The 18,018-nt window shown below is 40.5% G+C and overlaps 1 protein-coding gene across 1 annotated transcript in view; it reads left to right on the forward strand.

The window, feature by feature from the left end:
• FBN1 (fibrillin 1) overlaps positions 1-18,018 on the forward strand; it is a 258,301-nt gene that overhangs the window by 185,137 nt on the left and 55,146 nt on the right. Inside the window, exons 33-42 of the mRNA XM_047766424.1 lie at positions 4,913-5,035; positions 5,168-5,290; positions 6,722-6,847; positions 8,594-8,716; positions 10,448-10,570; positions 10,894-11,058; positions 13,409-13,477; positions 13,573-13,698; positions 15,121-15,243; positions 16,009-16,167. Coding sequence (XP_047622380.1) covers positions 4,913-5,035; positions 5,168-5,290; positions 6,722-6,847; positions 8,594-8,716; positions 10,448-10,570; positions 10,894-11,058; positions 13,409-13,477; positions 13,573-13,698; positions 15,121-15,243; positions 16,009-16,167 — 1,260 coding nt within the window. The remainder of the gene's footprint in view (positions 1-4,912; positions 5,036-5,167; positions 5,291-6,721; positions 6,848-8,593; positions 8,717-10,447; positions 10,571-10,893; positions 11,059-13,408; positions 13,478-13,572; positions 13,699-15,120; positions 15,244-16,008; positions 16,168-18,018) is intronic.

Consider the following 18,018-nt stretch of genomic DNA (forward strand, 5'->3'; position numbering starts at 1 on the left):
ATATGTCTGCATATATTTTAATGAGTAATTTGTAAAGGAATTCTAAGAATATGTATGCTATTTCATAGGGAGGGACTTTGTTTCATGAGAACTTAAAAAATGTCCTCTGGGTTCCATTACAGCTTTGTCTAAATATTTCAGCTCCCTTGTCATTACTGATTGTTTCCATTTTAACAAATAAACATGTTTTTTTTTTTCCTCCCCCAATCACTTTAGCAGTGTTCAGAATCCACCCACTGACTTACATTCCCAGCCCACACAGATATTAAGGGTTTCTTTTTTCTCCTTAAGCTTTGTTCACATCATGGCTATGGCTGAGGGTAACATTGGATTTGATGAAGGAAGAATGTACATTTCCTTGAAATCTAGAACACAGCCCTTGTATCCTTCCCTTAAGGGGCTGGATTACATTTTTTTTTTCCTGTGGCCCACGCTGTCAAGGCTTCTGACACTCATGCTCCATAATTGTAATCAGACAACAAATTGGATGAAGAAAAACTGGGTTGCTGCCTGGTGCCACCCCTGGCAGGTCCTGGCTTTCATAAGCGAATCTGTAAGACCTCCCTCTCTTCCTGGGCTCACTCAGGCAGTGAGGAAGGCATACTATTAAGAGTCAAAATTGTTTTTAGTTAAAATGGCAGGATTGCTGGGCAGTTCCATGTCTCAGACTCTGTGCCTTTCGCACGAGTCATGGTGCTGTGGGTCTTAGTCCATGAAAGGGGATCGTATACCTTGGAACCACCAGCTCTCAGTGAAAATCCACTCGCATTTCCTTCCAGCTTCTTATCATTGCTAATTGTCCTCAACTGGCTGTAAGCCTGTGAAAAACTCTGTGGGTGTTCAGCAAAAGACCCTTGGCTTCATTTTGGGTCCAAACTGAGAAATCCTAGTAGCCCTCATGTTTGGCCTCTCCACTTACTCTAACGTCCTCTTCCCCGCCTCACCAAAGCGATTCTGGCTCTTCCCGGTTAGGTGCTCATGACCGAGGCCCAGATGGCAGTAAGGCAGGTATTGGTGACACAGCTTCTCGAGACATGACTGTCAAGAGGAGGCCGGAGCAGCTCAGAGCACTCTCACTCGAGCATCAGATTTGAGTGAAACACACTCAGAACCTAGGCGTAAGGTCTTCTCAGACTATACACCCTTGCCCTTCAAGAGAGCCATGCAAGTAGGACCTTTGAGTCTCTTTAAGGGAGCTTTAGTGGGGTGAGAGAGGTTGCAGTGTCAGCCCCGAATTTGAATTTCTTTGCTTTTCTTGGCTTATGCTTGTTCTTAATCTTAAAAAGGAATTTTCTGTCTGGAGCAAACTTGTGGGGGAAAGAGAACATTTGTACAGGAAGAGATGTTTTTGGCAAACATGTGCTGTGTTTCTTTCACATTATTGAAGACTTGAGTGTTTGCATATAGTATTTTTGTTTGTTTGTTTCCATTATGGCTCAGTTTCCCCTTCTGTTTGCTTTTATAATCAGGTGCAATCTTAGGCCCAAGTCTGCCATGGAAACAATTGAATGAATAGTTGTCGGCGCGTGCACACACATACATGCAGAAACCTTTTTCTCAGAGATATCTTTACACTTTATGACCAAGTCTAATTCCCTTGTTACATACCAGCAGTGTCAGCCATTGAGATAATGACTTCTACAAATACTCACAAAATGGATAATTGAATATTACCCCCCGAATTATTCTCTCCTCCTATCCCAAAGCCCTTAATCCATAGCTTCTTGCAAATATAATTTCTTTTCACCCTGAAAATGTTGTGGTGAAGCTGCAGATATTTTCTCGAATTGGAAATTTATGTTAATATATTATTAATGATAAAAAAAGGAGAGAAAGTCTCCTTAAAAAAAAATAAAGTTATTTTCCAGGAGTTCCTATGGTGGCACAGAACAAACTAATCCAACTAGGAACCATGAGGTTGCAGGTTCGGTCCCTGGCCTCCCTCAGGGGGTTAAGGATCCGGCATTGCCATGAGCTGCGGTATAGGTCGCAGACGTGACTCAGATCTGACATTGCTGTGGCTGTGGCATAGGCCAGCAACTGTAGCTCCAATTTAACCCCTAGCCTGGGAACCTCCATATGCTGCAGGAGCAGCCCTAAAAAAAAAAAAAAAAAATTAAAAAAAAAATTTTTAAAAAGGTTATTTTCCTTAATAGCAAGATTAAATATGGAAGGTAAAAATTCCCTGTGAAAATAAGGGTATCTTTGGTTATTAGAACATTGAAAAGAAAAAGATAACAGGATTACTAGATTGACAGGCTATGATCATTTCTGAAAATTGTGCTTAGAGAATATTTCTCTAAGTCTGTTCATACTTACCAAGATTTTGAAAGCAGGACTCCTAAGCTGGACTTAGAATACAGTCTTAATGTGACTAAAGAAATTAGCCTGATTAGGCGGCTGTGCCCCAAGTAAAGAGCACCGAGTTGGGGGTGGGGAAGGTGAGTTCCAGGTGCTCCCCTCTCTGCCCCTTACTGACTTTGGGGCCCTAGCAAGTTCTCACGCCTTTGGAGACCTCTGTTTCCTCCTCTAAGAAACTGAAGATTAGGAAAGTCTTGGCACTCAGAAAATGCCTTGATTCTATAACATCTAAAGGTTTCGGTACTTAGGCAGTTGAGTTCATTGTTTCTACCTAACTCGGATATCATGACAGAGAAAGGAGGGACATAAGGCAGGACACTGCAAGACTAGTGCTTTGCATCATTATCTCTGAGGCAAGTGATTATCTGAGAAAGAAAGAAGTGTCCCTGACCCTGGCCTGGGAACCCTTAGGTCAGGCTTGCTTTCTTGAGTTCTTGTGCTTATTTACACTATTATCCCTGGGCTGGCCTTCCCCCTCATTTCCTTGGAATGTTTCATGCTCAATTAGTCAGTTGGTTAAAGCTCCCAGTCACAAGTTTAAAGCTGCCTGGTATGTGCCTCTCCTGACCTGCCTTAATAGCTCAATAAGTTCACATAGCTGCCAAGGTTACATTAAAACTCACCTATACAATACATTGGATCTGGAAGAACATTCTTCCAGGCATGTTTTCATTGTATAATTATTAGTGATATTACAAAGTATTTTTGTAGGGAAAAATGACATTATTTAATTTTGTGTTTTCTCTAGAAGTTATAAAGAAGCCAGAGATCTCAGGATCATTTCAGAACTTCAGATGGAACATTTGGCAAAGAACATGTTTCCAAACACTTTCAAATCATTTAATTGGGCTTCTTAAGTAAACAAAAGGGTAAACATAAGTTGCTTGCCCTTTCCATTTCATGCCACTATAAAGGGATCACTGAAAATTCTTGCAACATTTCATATGCCAAAATTCATTTTCTTAACCTAAGTTTTGTGTTAGATACTGGTTTCCATGTAGAATCATAGTATCTATACCTATGAGTTCTTATTCTTAGTTATTGAAAAAGTTGATTATGAGGTTAAGTGTCTCTCTTTCCCTATATAATGGATGAGTTTGGGGAAATAAGATTCTGGTGCCAATTCCAATTATGGCACTATCTCACTGTCTTTTACTGCAACTCAATTCTGACAACCTTCTACCTGGAGATAGGGTCAGATTCCACAGGTTAGGGGCTCAGCCCCATAAAGTTGTCCCTACTTGAGATACCAATTGCAAGTCCAGATTGTTTGTTACATGACCATTTGGCTCTAAATCAGAGGTTCCCACCCTCCCCTCCTTGGTTTTGATTGATTTTGCTAGAGCTGACCAAACCCTACCCATTTGGTTTTTTATGGAGGCTTGATTACGTATGGATGATTGATTCAACTATTGGCCTTCGGTGATGGATTCAACCTCCGCTCCTCTTCTCTCCTTAGAGGTGTGGGGTAGGGGAGACTGAAAATTCCAACCTTCTAATCATGTAGTTGGTTTTCTTGGCAACCAGCCCCCATCCTCTGTGCTTTCCAAAAGTCACCTCATTAACATAACAAAAGACACCTTCATCACACTCAGCACTTAGGAAATTCCAAAGGGTTTAGGAACTCTGTGCCAGAAACAGGACGAAGACCAAATGTATATTTCTCGTTATAACACAATACCACAGGAAACAAACATGTTTTGCTTTATACTTTATCTGCTCTTCTATAACACTTCTATATTTTAGAGTCTGTCTTAGATGAATTTGGAAATGGAATTTTTAAGAATGGAGAATTTTTGAGAATTTGGAGTCTTAGCAGTGTGACCCCTAGTCTGGTTCTCCTTTACAGAAAAATCGCTATTGAATTGATTTGAGTTTTACAGGAAATACGCAAGAAGATTTGGGTCCCAAAGTGCTAGGACTCTGAGAAGCTAGAGGAAAGATAGTTCACACACTGCCTTACGGAATATTCTCTTCAAATGCTTGAATGAACAATATCTAAAGTAAAACTTTTATAGAAATAAAGCATGATGAAATAATAGTTTTATATGTAAGAATGAAATAATGTTTAGTATGTAGAATATGATTGAAAAAGTTTCCTAACAAGCTAACAACATTGTATTCCTTCATCTGTATGAGATACGAAAGCAATGTGCACATTTCTCTGTGGTTGATTTAATAAAGATACTGGGAATTGAAACACATGACTGTGAGTGTTAATAGGATGGAAGGCTAGGCAACTCACTTAAGACTGTCAACTGGAAGGAGGTTCATTTTGTTTTGCAATGACTGGACACTTTCATTAAAATAATGGAAAGTAATTAGAGTCAACAATAGCAAGCAGCATCATGTTTGTTGTTCTTTATAAACTGAAATTTAAAACTGTTTGATTTATGTAGAATGTACATGTGGATGCTAAACCAATCTATGTTATATTGTGAGAAGTATGAAAACAAGTCAACTTTTGAATATTGCTAAGTTATTTGAAAGATCCAAAAGGTATCTGTGCTAAGCATTTTTTTTTTTCCTAAACCACTGGTTATTTTTCCAGACATCAATGAATGTGAAATTGGAGCACACAACTGCGACAGGCACGCCGTATGTACCAACACGGCAGGAAGCTTCAAATGTAGCTGCAGCCCCGGGTGGATCGGAGATGGCATCAAGTGTACTGGTGGGTTGGAAAATCACAGAAATTGCTTCTTATGAACCGCATGGGTGATAGATATGAAAATATCAATGCTGGAAAGATAAATTTGTGTATTATCGGTTATAAATGTCACATTTTCTGTTTGTCACTCTTAAGATCTGGATGAATGCTCCAATGGAACACACATGTGCAGCCAGCATGCAGACTGCAAGAATACCATGGGCTCTTACCGCTGCCTCTGTAAGGAGGGCTACACCGGAGATGGCTTCACTTGCACAGGTAGGAGGCTCCTGTTAGAAACAGTTGTGGAAATGGTAGCCAGCAAAGTAAGGTGCTCCATGCCTTCCACACCATTAAGTCTTTGCTGAAGGCTGAGTCAGTTATAAACAACTTGAAACAGAAGAGATTAATTATTTGAAACTACATCCGTGTGGAATGGGAATTTAGAGTGATCTCAGAAACTAAATATATAGTTACATATATGTATCTATAGTTATATAGTTGATGTGTATGTGTGTAATGATGTCATGAGTTTAAAACAAATCACACTTCTTTTATCATCCTTAGCCTTTATAATTTGGGGCCTATTTCTCACTGCTGATTTGTTTTCCATATGAAACCCAAGAATAAACTTGCTGTAGGAAACTATGTGAGGAAGAGAAATTATATGTTCTGAATCAGATCAATAGTCCATCTTTTTCTCCCACTAGCCATCATTGTTATCATTCCACATTGGTGTAAGAATTTCGTAATGGCTTTGAAAGGATTTCCTTCTCTTCCCATTTTACAATATATTAATGACATTTTCTTCTCAATTCTAATGAATAGTCATAGAATTAATGTGAACTATGACCTATATTTAAATATGTATGATTATAAGCATGATTGTATACATACATGATACACTTAGCATGCCCATGTATATACAGACAGCACTTTTTAAGTCAGGGCTTTGGTATTAAATCAGATATTGAGGTTCATTTCTCATTGGTCATCAGGTAGCATAGCTGCTTTTATGACTTGAAGCATTAATTTATCCTGAGCACTCTGCTCACAAGAAGTCATTTAAATATAAAAGAGGCTAGGGGCCATTAAGTGATTTACCTGGAATTTTTTTTAACTCACTAAATATGTCATCATATTTGAAACTGTTTTTAACTCAGTGAAACTTTGTCATCATAAGCCTCTCATTGCTTTTTAGAAAATACTGAGTTTCATGTATCAGGCAAATATGGTTCATGTGTTTCCTAGTTAATGCTTGTGATTATTAGCAAAAAGCAGAAGAGTTTAAGCAGGTAGGAATTTGTGGTCTCTTCTATAATTGCTATTCTGGGTCATTTGCTGCCCACCTGAGCTGAGCCTGAAGCCTGAGAAACAGGTACAAACCAGGCCATGTTACTTCCTGTCATGGAAGTGTCTCATATTGATGACCCTGCTTGCAGAAGCTTTAGTGTGAATGATCCATTTGATTTATTACCCATTTTACATTGTGGGAGAAAATTTAGCATTTAAGATCCCATATCTGAACCTCAGGTTCACTAAATATTCAATATTAATATCCAAGAGAGAAAAATGAGTTTAAATGTATAGAGGAGAAATGATGAAACACCACAACCCTTAAGAAGTTGAAAATGTTAAGAACCGTTGGATGCGAGAAATCAGCAAGCTCTTAATGAAGGAAGAGTAACTTGCTTTCCTTCTTGGCTGTAGATCTGGATGAATGCTCTGAGAACCTGAATCTGTGTGGCAATGGCCAGTGCCTAAACGCTCCAGGAGGATACCGCTGTGAATGTGACATGGGCTTTGTGCCCAGTCCTGACAGGAAAGCCTGTGAAGGTAAGTAACTGAGGGGGAAGCTGAGGGGCCTTGCAGGGCCTGATGAGATCAGGTTATGTAAACATTCCTGATAGGGTCTTTGTTTGGGTGTTTTTACACTGAAGTGTGACTTGACCATCTAACCTGGTCAGTTCAGTTTGTGAAGGGATTAGGTCTCCTGCTGGACCATTTCTCTTTGTGCAGAAAAAAGCTGCACATCCAGCCTTTGCCAGATGGCTTACAAGGGTACACCCGTTTGTCATAAGAGAATGAGGATAACCAACCCAGTGTAGCGTATTCACCCCCATTGCTGGGGAGGAAGAACTCCAAGCACTGGTGCCCTGATGGTGAAGGATTCTCTTTAAACATGGAAACATAATTTTTAAATTTCTGCTATGGTTGAGTTTTTAGAAATCAAACCTTTAAAATAACAGCAGAGCAGACAGTTTTGTCCATAGGTAGAATAATGGCCCAAGTATGTCTTACCTGGTCTCTAAATATCTAATATATATGAGCATGGAACAGTCTTTTGCAAATTTGTTCAGTGGGGATAATGCTCTGTGTTGTGATGTCTCTCAGCATAAGGCTCCGTCTTTTCAAAGAGTTGGATCAAATAGGAAGAGTCCCAAGAGCCTGCTGGCCGAGGATGGATACCCCTGGGAAACACAAGATTCTTCTCTTTACCCACACTTGTCAAATTTAAGCACATTATCCCTCATTGAGAGGAATTAGTGACCACAGTGCACTGAAAAGATTTCAATAGAAATAAACACATGATAACGATGGACAGTAGAGGTTTAAACAAGACCCCAATTAATGTCCTAACAAATAGTTGTTGCTAGTTAATAGGGCATTAACTCAGAACCCATCTTTAGCTATGATGTGTATACTAATTCCCTCCTATAGTTCTACGGAAATATTCTTCTTTGTTATGGGACCACTGGATGTTCTTTATACAGTTTATATTAAATAGGCAAAGTTTGATACAAAATTCCTGTGAGGCAAGAAACTATATTATGCGCTTGATCATGTGCCTAGTGTGTGGTTTACTTTTGTTGCTGTGACCATCCAACGAAAACAGGTACAGTGCCACCTCTGGGAACACAAATAGGCACACTGAAAGTTTTGCTTCCCTTTCATGCTATCATGGAAAGTTTTGTTTGTTTGCTTGTTCTCAATATATTAAACATCACGGGCAGAGTGTGCATGGCTATTTAAAGCCAGTCCAATCTCAAGGCTGAAAATGTGCCTGTGTGTCAATTCTACAAGCGCGAGGCCTGGGAAGAGCATCTGCCATTTCTAGATCTCCATCAACAATTGCAAACACACACCATAGCACTAGGAGTGCAAAGACTGTAAAACTGATGATGAAGTTACCACAAAACCTTTGAGGTTCTTAACATTTTAACTTACAGCAAAAACAATTTATGTATGGATAAGAACAGCCAAAGAATTTAGTATAGGTGGCTTGTTTGGCTCTAAATTTACAAAAGCCATGTGGACCTATGTGAAACACCAGAAACGAGGTCATATACATGAAATGCTCAGCCCACTGCTTTGTGTGTAATGGGGCTAAGAAGAGTTAAGTTCTCACCTGGGAGACTTTCTTATAGGTGACAAAACATCTAATAAAAGTCTATTGGAGAAGGACCACGGGTGATAGAAGATAGTTTTCAGGTTCTTAATAATAACATCATTTGCCTAATTACATTAGGCAGCTTCTTTAGCCAAAAAAAATAATATCTCCCCTTTTCTTCCTTCCCCAAGATATTGATGAGTGCTCTCTTCCAAACATCTGTGTCTTTGGAACTTGCCACAACCTCCCCGGCCTGTTCCGCTGTGAGTGTGAGATCGGCTATGAATTGGACAGAAGTGGCGGGAACTGCACAGGTAAGGCGTCCGTTGGTGTGGAAACCTGCTCCCAGGTGCATCCGAGGACCACACAAGGATAGCCACAGAGTCACAAAAGCAAAGCAGGGAGGCAGCATTATGGATCACAGCCTCCATTTCCTCAGACCTGGAACTGAGTACACGTGAGGATGCAGAGGAAAGAGTCAAAGAGGGTTGAAGGAGCAGAGGTATCAGCCTTAGGATTGAACTCATGGCTGCAGAGGCATGTGCCGGGCTTGCCACATGCCTTTCTTCTTGGGTGCATTTTCAGAGGGTTTCCTTTTGGGAGCCGTGCCCTGGGATCATGGGTTTCCCCCTCCGCTTCTCTACTGAGACACTCACTCCTTCCTAGCCCTGGCCTGTTGGTGGTTACCAGAGAACATGGTGCATAGAATTCAGCTACCCATTTCTAGTGTGTTCCCATCACTTTTTGCTAAAGTAAAGCGCTCTCCAGGAATATAAGAAAAAAGTTAGAAAAGCTGTAGGTTCTCTGTAGATCGACCATCCCCTGATTCACTTTGGCTCTGAGTTCAGACTTAGAGAGTCGTTTTCATTTCTCCATCCTAGTCTCCCCTTCTGTTCAAGGATACTAAGGAAACAAGTTCCATTTTGTATGGGCTCAAGAGTTCAGGAAAAGCCTAATTTTTCCAACTGCCCAGACAAACCTTAACTCAGCGACTCTCGAATTATGACCACCACCACCATCTCCCCCAGATTGGTTTGGACTAAGATATTCTTTCCCAGGTACACATTCTTCTCTTGGTTTTTTCTTAAAAATTGTTATGACACCAAGCTGGCCTCTAGCACACCACAGGAAGTTGCCTCTCCGTGGTCCAAGCCCTCTCTTCACTGCCCCGAATCACCACCAGCATCATTCCCCCCTACCCTGATTTCTGCACTGTCCCTGAAAGTTCACATTCAATTAGAGCCAAAGAATTCTCTGTGATGGAACCTCCAGGAGGGTCAGAGGTCTGAGCTCTAGGACCCAAGGAAGGGATCCTCCTGCTTCCTTTCTCACTCCTCTCTGAGTCAGCTTGTCTGTTCTTGAATATTTCGCAAGTATTCAAAGTAGACAAAAGGATTGCACACGCATGGAACTTGTTATAACGCATGTCCTTGATATTTAGAATTCTGCACATGTTTTTAGAATAGAAACTGAAAGGGAAATATTTTCCTGAGCATGGGTGATGGGAGATAGTCTCTGAGCTGGCTTGAAGGAACAGGCTAAGCCTCTCGCAGGCGTCTGCGCTTGTGCTCAGCTGCACCGGCCCGGCCCGGGGCCAGCACGCCCGGCAGGGGAAGCAGCAGAAGTCGCCCGCTCCTGAGGGCTCCCTGGGACATCTTGCTCTAATTTGATAAAATAACAAGCTGCACATATTAAATATATTTTCTTAAAACCTGTGTCTGAATTTTTGGTTGACCGAGGTCACAGTAATGTTTTGCTTTCAGTTACCTTCACTGGAATATTTTTCCGAGTTCCAAAGTTATATTTTCTCCTGATGACAAATTTGTATGCTAAATATGTTCCAGGGGAAAAAGACCAAAGCCTATGACATATTTCCTTCCTGAGGGGGTTTATTTCAAAAGTGGAAGACTATATTGCTAGGGGTAATTATAACTAGTAACTTAAAAATTCTAGCTGGGAGCCCTAGATTTGGCACTACCATTTTATGGTGACGCCTGCCCCCCACTGGTTGGGGGATAACTCTGTCCCTTGCTGTTTGGTTTTAGATGTTAATGAATGTCTGGATCCAACCACGTGTATCAGTGGAAACTGTGTCAACACTCCAGGCAGCTATACCTGTGACTGTCCACCCGATTTTGAGCTGAATCCAACTCGAGTTGGCTGTGTTGGTAAGATCTTACAAACTTTTCAAAGAAACATACTTTTGTTATTTTTAAAAGCAACATTCAACTTTGCATTCTTGCATTTTAAACAAGTAATAATATAAAAATTTAAACATTTCCTAAATCTGGTTTATACCGTGTGTGTGTGTGTGTGTGTGTGTGTGTGTGTGTGTGTGTGTTTTTCTCCTGGTAAATTCCAGTATATGTGTTAGGCAACTTTTTAGTTTCTTAGTAAACTGTGGTTTTTAAAAGTCTCTGAAGAGGTTTGATTTTTCAACACTGACATCAGAAGAATTTGCCTGACACTTTTGTGTGTGTATGGTAAACAGATACCCGCTCTGGAAATTGCTATTTGGATGTTCGACCTCGAGGAGACAATGGAGATACAGCCTGTAGCAATGAAATTGGAGTTGGTGTTTCCAAGGCTTCCTGCTGCTGTTCTCTGGGTAAAGCCTGGGGAACTCCCTGTGAGCAGTGCCCTCCCGTAAACACGTGTAAGTGGACATCTTCCTATTTATTACTATTCCAGTTCAGTACACTTCTCCTTTCTAGCTCCAGAGAATAGAAGCCACAGAGGGTGGGAGCTACCACTGGTCTCTGCTTTTCAGTCAGGGTAGGGGGATTAATCCTTTCAGCCCTGTTGAGAAACTGCACTCCCTCTTGGGAGTAAGAAAGTGTCCCCAGTTGGCTTGCACTGAAAGGTCTGGTGGGGCAGGTAATATCTCACTTCTACCTGAGTGAAAGGCCAATAGAAATACTTTAAAGATGATTTTCTAGGAGTTCCCCTTGTGGCTCAGTGGAAATGAATCTGACTAGTATCCATGAAGATCCAGGTTCAGTCCCTGGTCTTGCTCGGTGGGTTAAGGATCTGGCATTACCGTGAACTGTGGTGTAGGTCACAGATGTGGCTCAGATCTGGCATTGCTATGGCTGTGGTATAGGCTGGCAGCTGCAGCTCTAATTCAGCCCCAGCCTGGGAACCTCCATATGCTGCAAGAGCGGCCCTAAAAAAAAAAAAAAGAGAGAGAGAGAGAGAGAGAGAGAGAGATGATTTTCCAGGCTTAGTACTTATATCATATTGAGACGCATTGACCTCTCTTCTCATTTGTGGGCTAGTTTTAGAAGCTCTAGGATAGACTGGAGTGTCTCTGGGTGAAAAAGAATCAATTAGTTAAGCAAACATGAAATGGAAGTTTACTCCATTCTTATGGTATGAGTTTAAAGAAAGCTTTAGAATGTAATGTTAAGGACATAAATCATAAGTCTTCTAAAAAAATAAAAGGCTTTCCATTTTCTAAGTGGGTGCTATATTATGATTCAGAGTCAGATGCAGCTTCATATGCAAAGGCCAGTGGCTGCTGCATACAGGGTATATTGGGATAGATACTGATTCTTTCCTTACTGACAACTCATTTATGCACTTTTTCTAAAATTACTTGTTGAGTACCTAGAGTATGTGTTTTGGGTGTGCAAAGGTGATGCTGCACGGATAATTCTAGTCTAATGACCCGATTCTGCCCTCTAGGAGTATGCAGTCTAGCAATTTGACCTAAACATGAAAGCTATAATTTCACATAGACACCAATGAGGGAAGAAGGCAGGGCAGACTAGGTGCCATGAGTGGTGGAAAGAGCATACCTGGTTCCCATTTGGATTCTGTCACTTACCACCAGTGTAACTTTGGGGAAGTTACTCAGCAAGCCCGTTTCCTCATTCATAAAATGCCTCACAGGATTAAATGAAATCATGTGTGTAAAGCACTCAGCCCAGGGATGCCTGCTTGGCAGACACCTCCTCTTCTCCTCTCTTCAGAAAGGGAAGCCAGTTCTGACTGGCAGAGGGTGGTGATTACATGGTGCATTTTTAAATTGGAGCTTGAAAGAAAGATGTGACATGAAAGAGGGCACTTGGAAAGAATGGATGATTGTAGAAAGAGGAGGAGATAAAAGAGGAGGATTGTTAATTTCATTGATGTTGAAAGAATCAAACCAAGGTGTTTGGTTTGGGGAGAGGGAGTCGGTTCTATTGAGTCATCACAACTAGCCAAGCAGTAGAGGTCTACCCTACCTCAAACTGAATCAGAGCTAGAACTGGAATATGTACATACATACATTTATGCGTGTAAACCTAATAGTTTCAGAAAGCCAAAAGAGGGATGATCAGATTTGGAAAGACCATGATGATTATGAAAAGACTGATTCTTATAGCTGCTTCTTAGGATGATGCGGCAGGTTAGGATCATCCTCATCCCCTGTTCTGTATGGATCACACCGCTGGGTCGTGGCCCTGAAAGAAGTGTTTTTGAGTGATTTACTAAAACGTCTTTTTCTATGTGTGGCCACTGCCCTCAGTCTCTGAATCTGGGAATCACAGCTTTCCTTAATTGGATTAGTCAGTTTATCTCCCAAATCCTTTCCAAAAGGAGCCTTAGGAAAAGCTATTCTTTCTTGGTTCCCATCCCTCTTCTCTCCTTCAGGACCAGAAAGCTTTCCTGCCACTCTGTTTCTACTGATGGCAGAAGTGATTTTCCCTGGTTGCCAAAACCAGCTTCTCCTAATGTCTTTTGATTCCCCCTGTTAATTCTGTCATCTAAGTATTTCACTCAAAAAAATAAAATAAAATAAAAAATAAAGTGGTTCCAAAAAAGAAAAAGAAAAAGCCATTTGAAGAGACAGGCACACACAAAGATGTTAACTTGTTTGAATTGGGTGGGGTAACTGCTAAAGATTCCTGAAAATGAGTATTTTCAATTGGATATGTCTTTCTCTGGAGGCTACTGTTTCTAGAAATTTAGATTCAAAAGGGTTCATTTTTTTTTCTTTTTTCTTTTTTTTGCTTCCATAGCCGAGTACAAAATTCTTTGTCCTGGAGGAGAAGGTTTTCGACCCAACCCTATCACTGTTATATTGGAAGGTAACTCTGTTTGCTTTATTTTAAAGTGTGCACCTTTTGAACTTTGTGGGTTTATTTACAACACTGAGGAAATGCCATTGTTCTCTTTTTGATAGATATTGATGAGTGCCAGGAGCTCCCAGGGTTGTGCCAAGGCGGGAAATGTATCAACACCTTTGGCAGTTTCCAGTGCCGCTGTCCCACAGGCTACTACTTGAATGAAGATACCCGAGTGTGTGATGGTAAGTGTGGCCCTTCTAGGATGTTGAGTTCTTTCAGCTATGAACTGACCTCAAAAACCAGCATATAGTCAGTCACCAGGAAAGCCGAGACTTTAGCAATAAAGCACAATGGTCTAGATGTGAACATGGCCAGGTAAATATGCCCATCATGTGGCAGCTCGCCTATCTCCAGTACCCCTGAAATTCTCTGCTTTTCCTGAGAAGAATGGTGCTTTGTTGTGTTGAGCCATAGCGCCATTTATGCCTACAAAGAATTTTCCATGCTCTTCAGAAAAGACATCTTTATTACAGTATCATAGGTCTCATTTCAGTAGCGTCTATATTCTGGGCAGTTCTGAGCTACTCTTCTTCTTGTCCTTTACACATGTCTTTTGTACTGAGTGTAAATGAACTTCCTTCAAATGCAGTCCCTTTGGTTTTGTGATGTAAGAGATGACACCTGTTCATCCTGCATTACTGGAAAGATGGAGAATTCTGACCACTGTTAGCTTTCTGAGCAGGTGGACCATTGATCAGCGTGGGGAAGTGGTTTTCATCTACATGCAGGAATAACGCAATTGATTAGGGAAAAGACTTCCTTATATCCTGGAGGAGAAATACTCCTCTGGTTCTCCAAAGTGCTTATTAGGTGACCTTGGCAGTGACCAACTTGTTGAGTATTATTCAAACATCACAATGTATGTGACACAGCTTAAAACTCATGGAGTTAACAAAAATTAGAATCAACCTCTAGGTTTGAAAATGGTGAGGGAGGCATGATATGCCTACTTCTGTGCTGAATTACCAATGCAGATTCATGAAGCCAGTTTTGGCTGCCCTCAGGATATATCATATCCTTCCTGAGATTTTGTGAACATATGAAGTATATAGTTGGCTTTTGGAAATATTTGAGATTTATCATTTCTCTACATTTCCATCATGGCATGTGTTAGGATATGCCATGGACTCATTTATTAGGAACTCCTATCAGAAGGCAAAATTTCCTTTTCCAAAATCTTGGTTCATGAAAATGCAGAAATTAGCACAGACTAAGGGCACTGATGAACTCAACATCCATTTTTTCTTATCCGGATTGCCAAGTGTCCTGTGGATTTTCTCCTCTACTGTTAGCATTTATATTGACACTAAATACCAGGTCATTCCCAGTGTTCCCACTGTAGCTTAGCAGATACAAACATGAGTAGTATCCATAAGGATGTGGGTTCTATCCCTGACCTTGCTCAGAGGGTTAAGGATTTTGGCGTGGCTGTGGTGTACGCCAGCAGCTGCAGCTCTGATTCAACCTTTGGCCTGGGAACTTCCATATGCTGCAAGTGAGGCCCTAAAAAGCAACAAACAAACAAATACAAAACAAAAAAAAAACAGGCTACTGCAAAGAGTCAGGTTTCCATGTTCACATGCCACTTTCTCTTCGGGTTCCAGATGTGAATGAATGTGAAACTCCCGGAATCTGTGGTCCAGGGACCTGTTACAACACGGTTGGCAACTACACCTGTATTTGCCCTCCAGACTACATGCAAGTGAATGGGGGGAATAATTGCATGGGTAAGTCCAAGCTCTGCTTTATAATACGGGTTTAGTCTTCATCTGCAAAGAGAAAAAGAGCTTCCAGGCCCAGCAGTTAGCTCTCAGTGTCATGTTACTCATCAGAGTGAGGGCTGCCCTCCTTTTACCGTGAGAGCCTCCTCTCCTGTAAACCATAAGCTTGGCCTTTTTGCACCACCTCGTGTGGGTGGTTGGGAGTTTTCTTTAAAATGTAATGTTGGAAAATCCCAAACAAAGGTTTAATAGTACTTCTTTTGTTTGACTTTGGGTGTATCTTTATACAATTATATTTACAACACTGACCTACAGTATTAAAACATCATGAGTCGGAAATGAGAAAATCATTGCCAAATAGCAGTGGAGAATTGTTACTAGGAGACTGGGTGGAATGTCGTGTAAAGTTTATTCATACTGCAGCTACATAATGACTTAGTTCTGTAGCACAAAATACTGGGGAATATATTTCTCAGAGTCCTCGTCCTTGGAGCAGCACAGGGAGATGGAGAGTTGCGCAAGAGTAGGCTTTTCCTGCCCTTATGGAAGTCAAATTACAAAAGATTGGATAGAACATGATAGAAGATAGTATGAGAAAAAGAATGTATGTATATGACTGGGTCATTTTGCTGTACAGCAGAAAGTGACAGAATACTGCAATAAATTATTTTTTTTAAAAAAAGGAACTCATGCCCCAAGTATCTTCATAGAATCTCCCTGTCATGAGTTCTTCGTGGCATTCCCAGCCCCTTCCTTCCTTCTTTCTTCTAGATATGAGGAGAAGTTTGTGCTACAGGAACTATTACGCCGACAACCAGACCTGTGACGGAGAGCTATTGTTCAATATGACCAAGAAGATGTGCTGTTGTTCCTACAACATTGGCCGGGCCTGGAACAAGCCTTGCGAACAGTGTCCCATCCCAAGCACAGGTGGGTTTGAGTTTCACTGTTACCAAAAAGAGATTTCTTGATACGGTGCCCATGAATGGTTGGGGAAATGAATCTCAACAAGGGGAAAAAAAGGTGCTTTGCTTATCTTCATAAGAAAAGATTAGCTCACAAAGACAAATGTTGAAATTCCCTGTGGATCCTGGTCCTTTTAGCTGAAAATTGAGTCACAGACTATGCTTTCTAATTTATATACTAGTTTATTCACCAGATTTAGAGGCTCAGAGTATCACAGAAATATTAACATCATTATCACTGTTCTGGAGTTCGCCAGGTAACTCAATGTCTGGAAACATTGGGCCAAGTGATATGACAAATAAGCAAGCCATATTCCTATGATTTTTACTTATGTATGACAAATCTGGTTCCAAAAAGAATTCAAGGTGGCCCAAAAAGATGCACATGTGATATGAGAAGGCCTAAGGCAAATGGCAAGCAAGGGTAAGAAACTTAGAGCAAGGGTAATTACAAGATCCAAGCTGGGAATTCCTACGCACTTGCCAGTGATGAGCAATAACTTGGGCTCAAAACCTGGCAGCTCATATAAAAAGAAAGACGTGGTTAAGTCTGAGTCTCAATCACCACAAAATGAATTCAACACTAGAGGAAAGCACAACTCTTTGATATTGGTATCTGAGAGTAATTTTTCTCATATCCTCATAGAGAAAAATCTTTATAATGTTATTCGGGAAAAAAAAAGTCTAACCTACCTCCTAAGAGTAAATGAAGCAAACACTTTGGTGCACCATTCTTATACAGTGGATGATATAGATCATGTTGACGTCATTACTAATGTTACAATTTAAATCAAGTGAACTACCCTGCAAAGTATTGATTGGAGAATTATATAGAACCTACTCCATTCTCCATAGTGATAGGTATAATACTAAATTTATTGTCTGGTGCATGAAACAGAAGATTATTTTTTCATCCATTGTTTACTCCAGAAATAGTATAATAACCACCACCTAGACTTACAAGTTATCTCCACTCTGCAGGATGTCATTAGTACAGGGGTTGGCAAACTAGAGCCTGTGGGCCAAATCCAGCCTGCCTCCTATTTTTGTAAGGCCTCAAGCTAAGAATGATTTTGACATTTTTAAATGGTTGGAAAAAAAATCAAAGGAATAATATTTATGAACTTCCAATTTTAGTAAAAACAGTTTTATTAGAATACAGCCCCACTAATTTATTTACATATCATCTATGGTTGCTTTCATGAAATAGTTGAATAGTTTTAACAGAGACTGCACAGCCTGCAAAACCTAAAATATTTACTTTTTGGCCCATTAAGAAAAAATTTGCAGGGAGTTCCTGTTGTGACTCAGTGGTAACAAACCCGACTAGTATTCATGAGGACACAGGTTAGATCCCTGACCTTGCTCAGTGGGTTAAGGATCCCACATTGCTGTGAACTGTGGTGTAGGTCAAAGTCACAGCTTGGATCCTAGTTGCTGTGGCTGTGGAGTAGCTGGCAGCTGTAGCTCCAATTCAGTCCCTAGCCTGGGAACTTCCATGTGCCTCCAGTGTGGCAGAATAAAAGACAAAAGAAAAAGAAAAAGATTTGCAGACCCCTGATCTTGGCCAATGGCCTTCAAATCTTTTGATCATACATACCTGTTATTAAAAAAACCTGGAGGTTATACACGTTTGGTGTATATATTTACAAATAAAATATATGTGTATGTCTTTCTGTATTTGTTTTCAATTATATTGAAAAATGCATTATTTTCATAAACTGTACATTGTAAAATATTATTTTTAAATTAGATTTTACAAAAATAGAGGCCCTAGTACTTTCTTTTTTATCTTAATGGATCATGTGCCTTCCCC

This window comes from Phacochoerus africanus, chromosome 2 (assembly GCF_016906955.1).
Source record: "Phacochoerus africanus isolate WHEZ1 chromosome 2, ROS_Pafr_v1, whole genome shotgun sequence".
NCBI classification, from domain to species: Eukaryota; Metazoa; Chordata; class Mammalia; order Artiodactyla; family Suidae; genus Phacochoerus; species Phacochoerus africanus.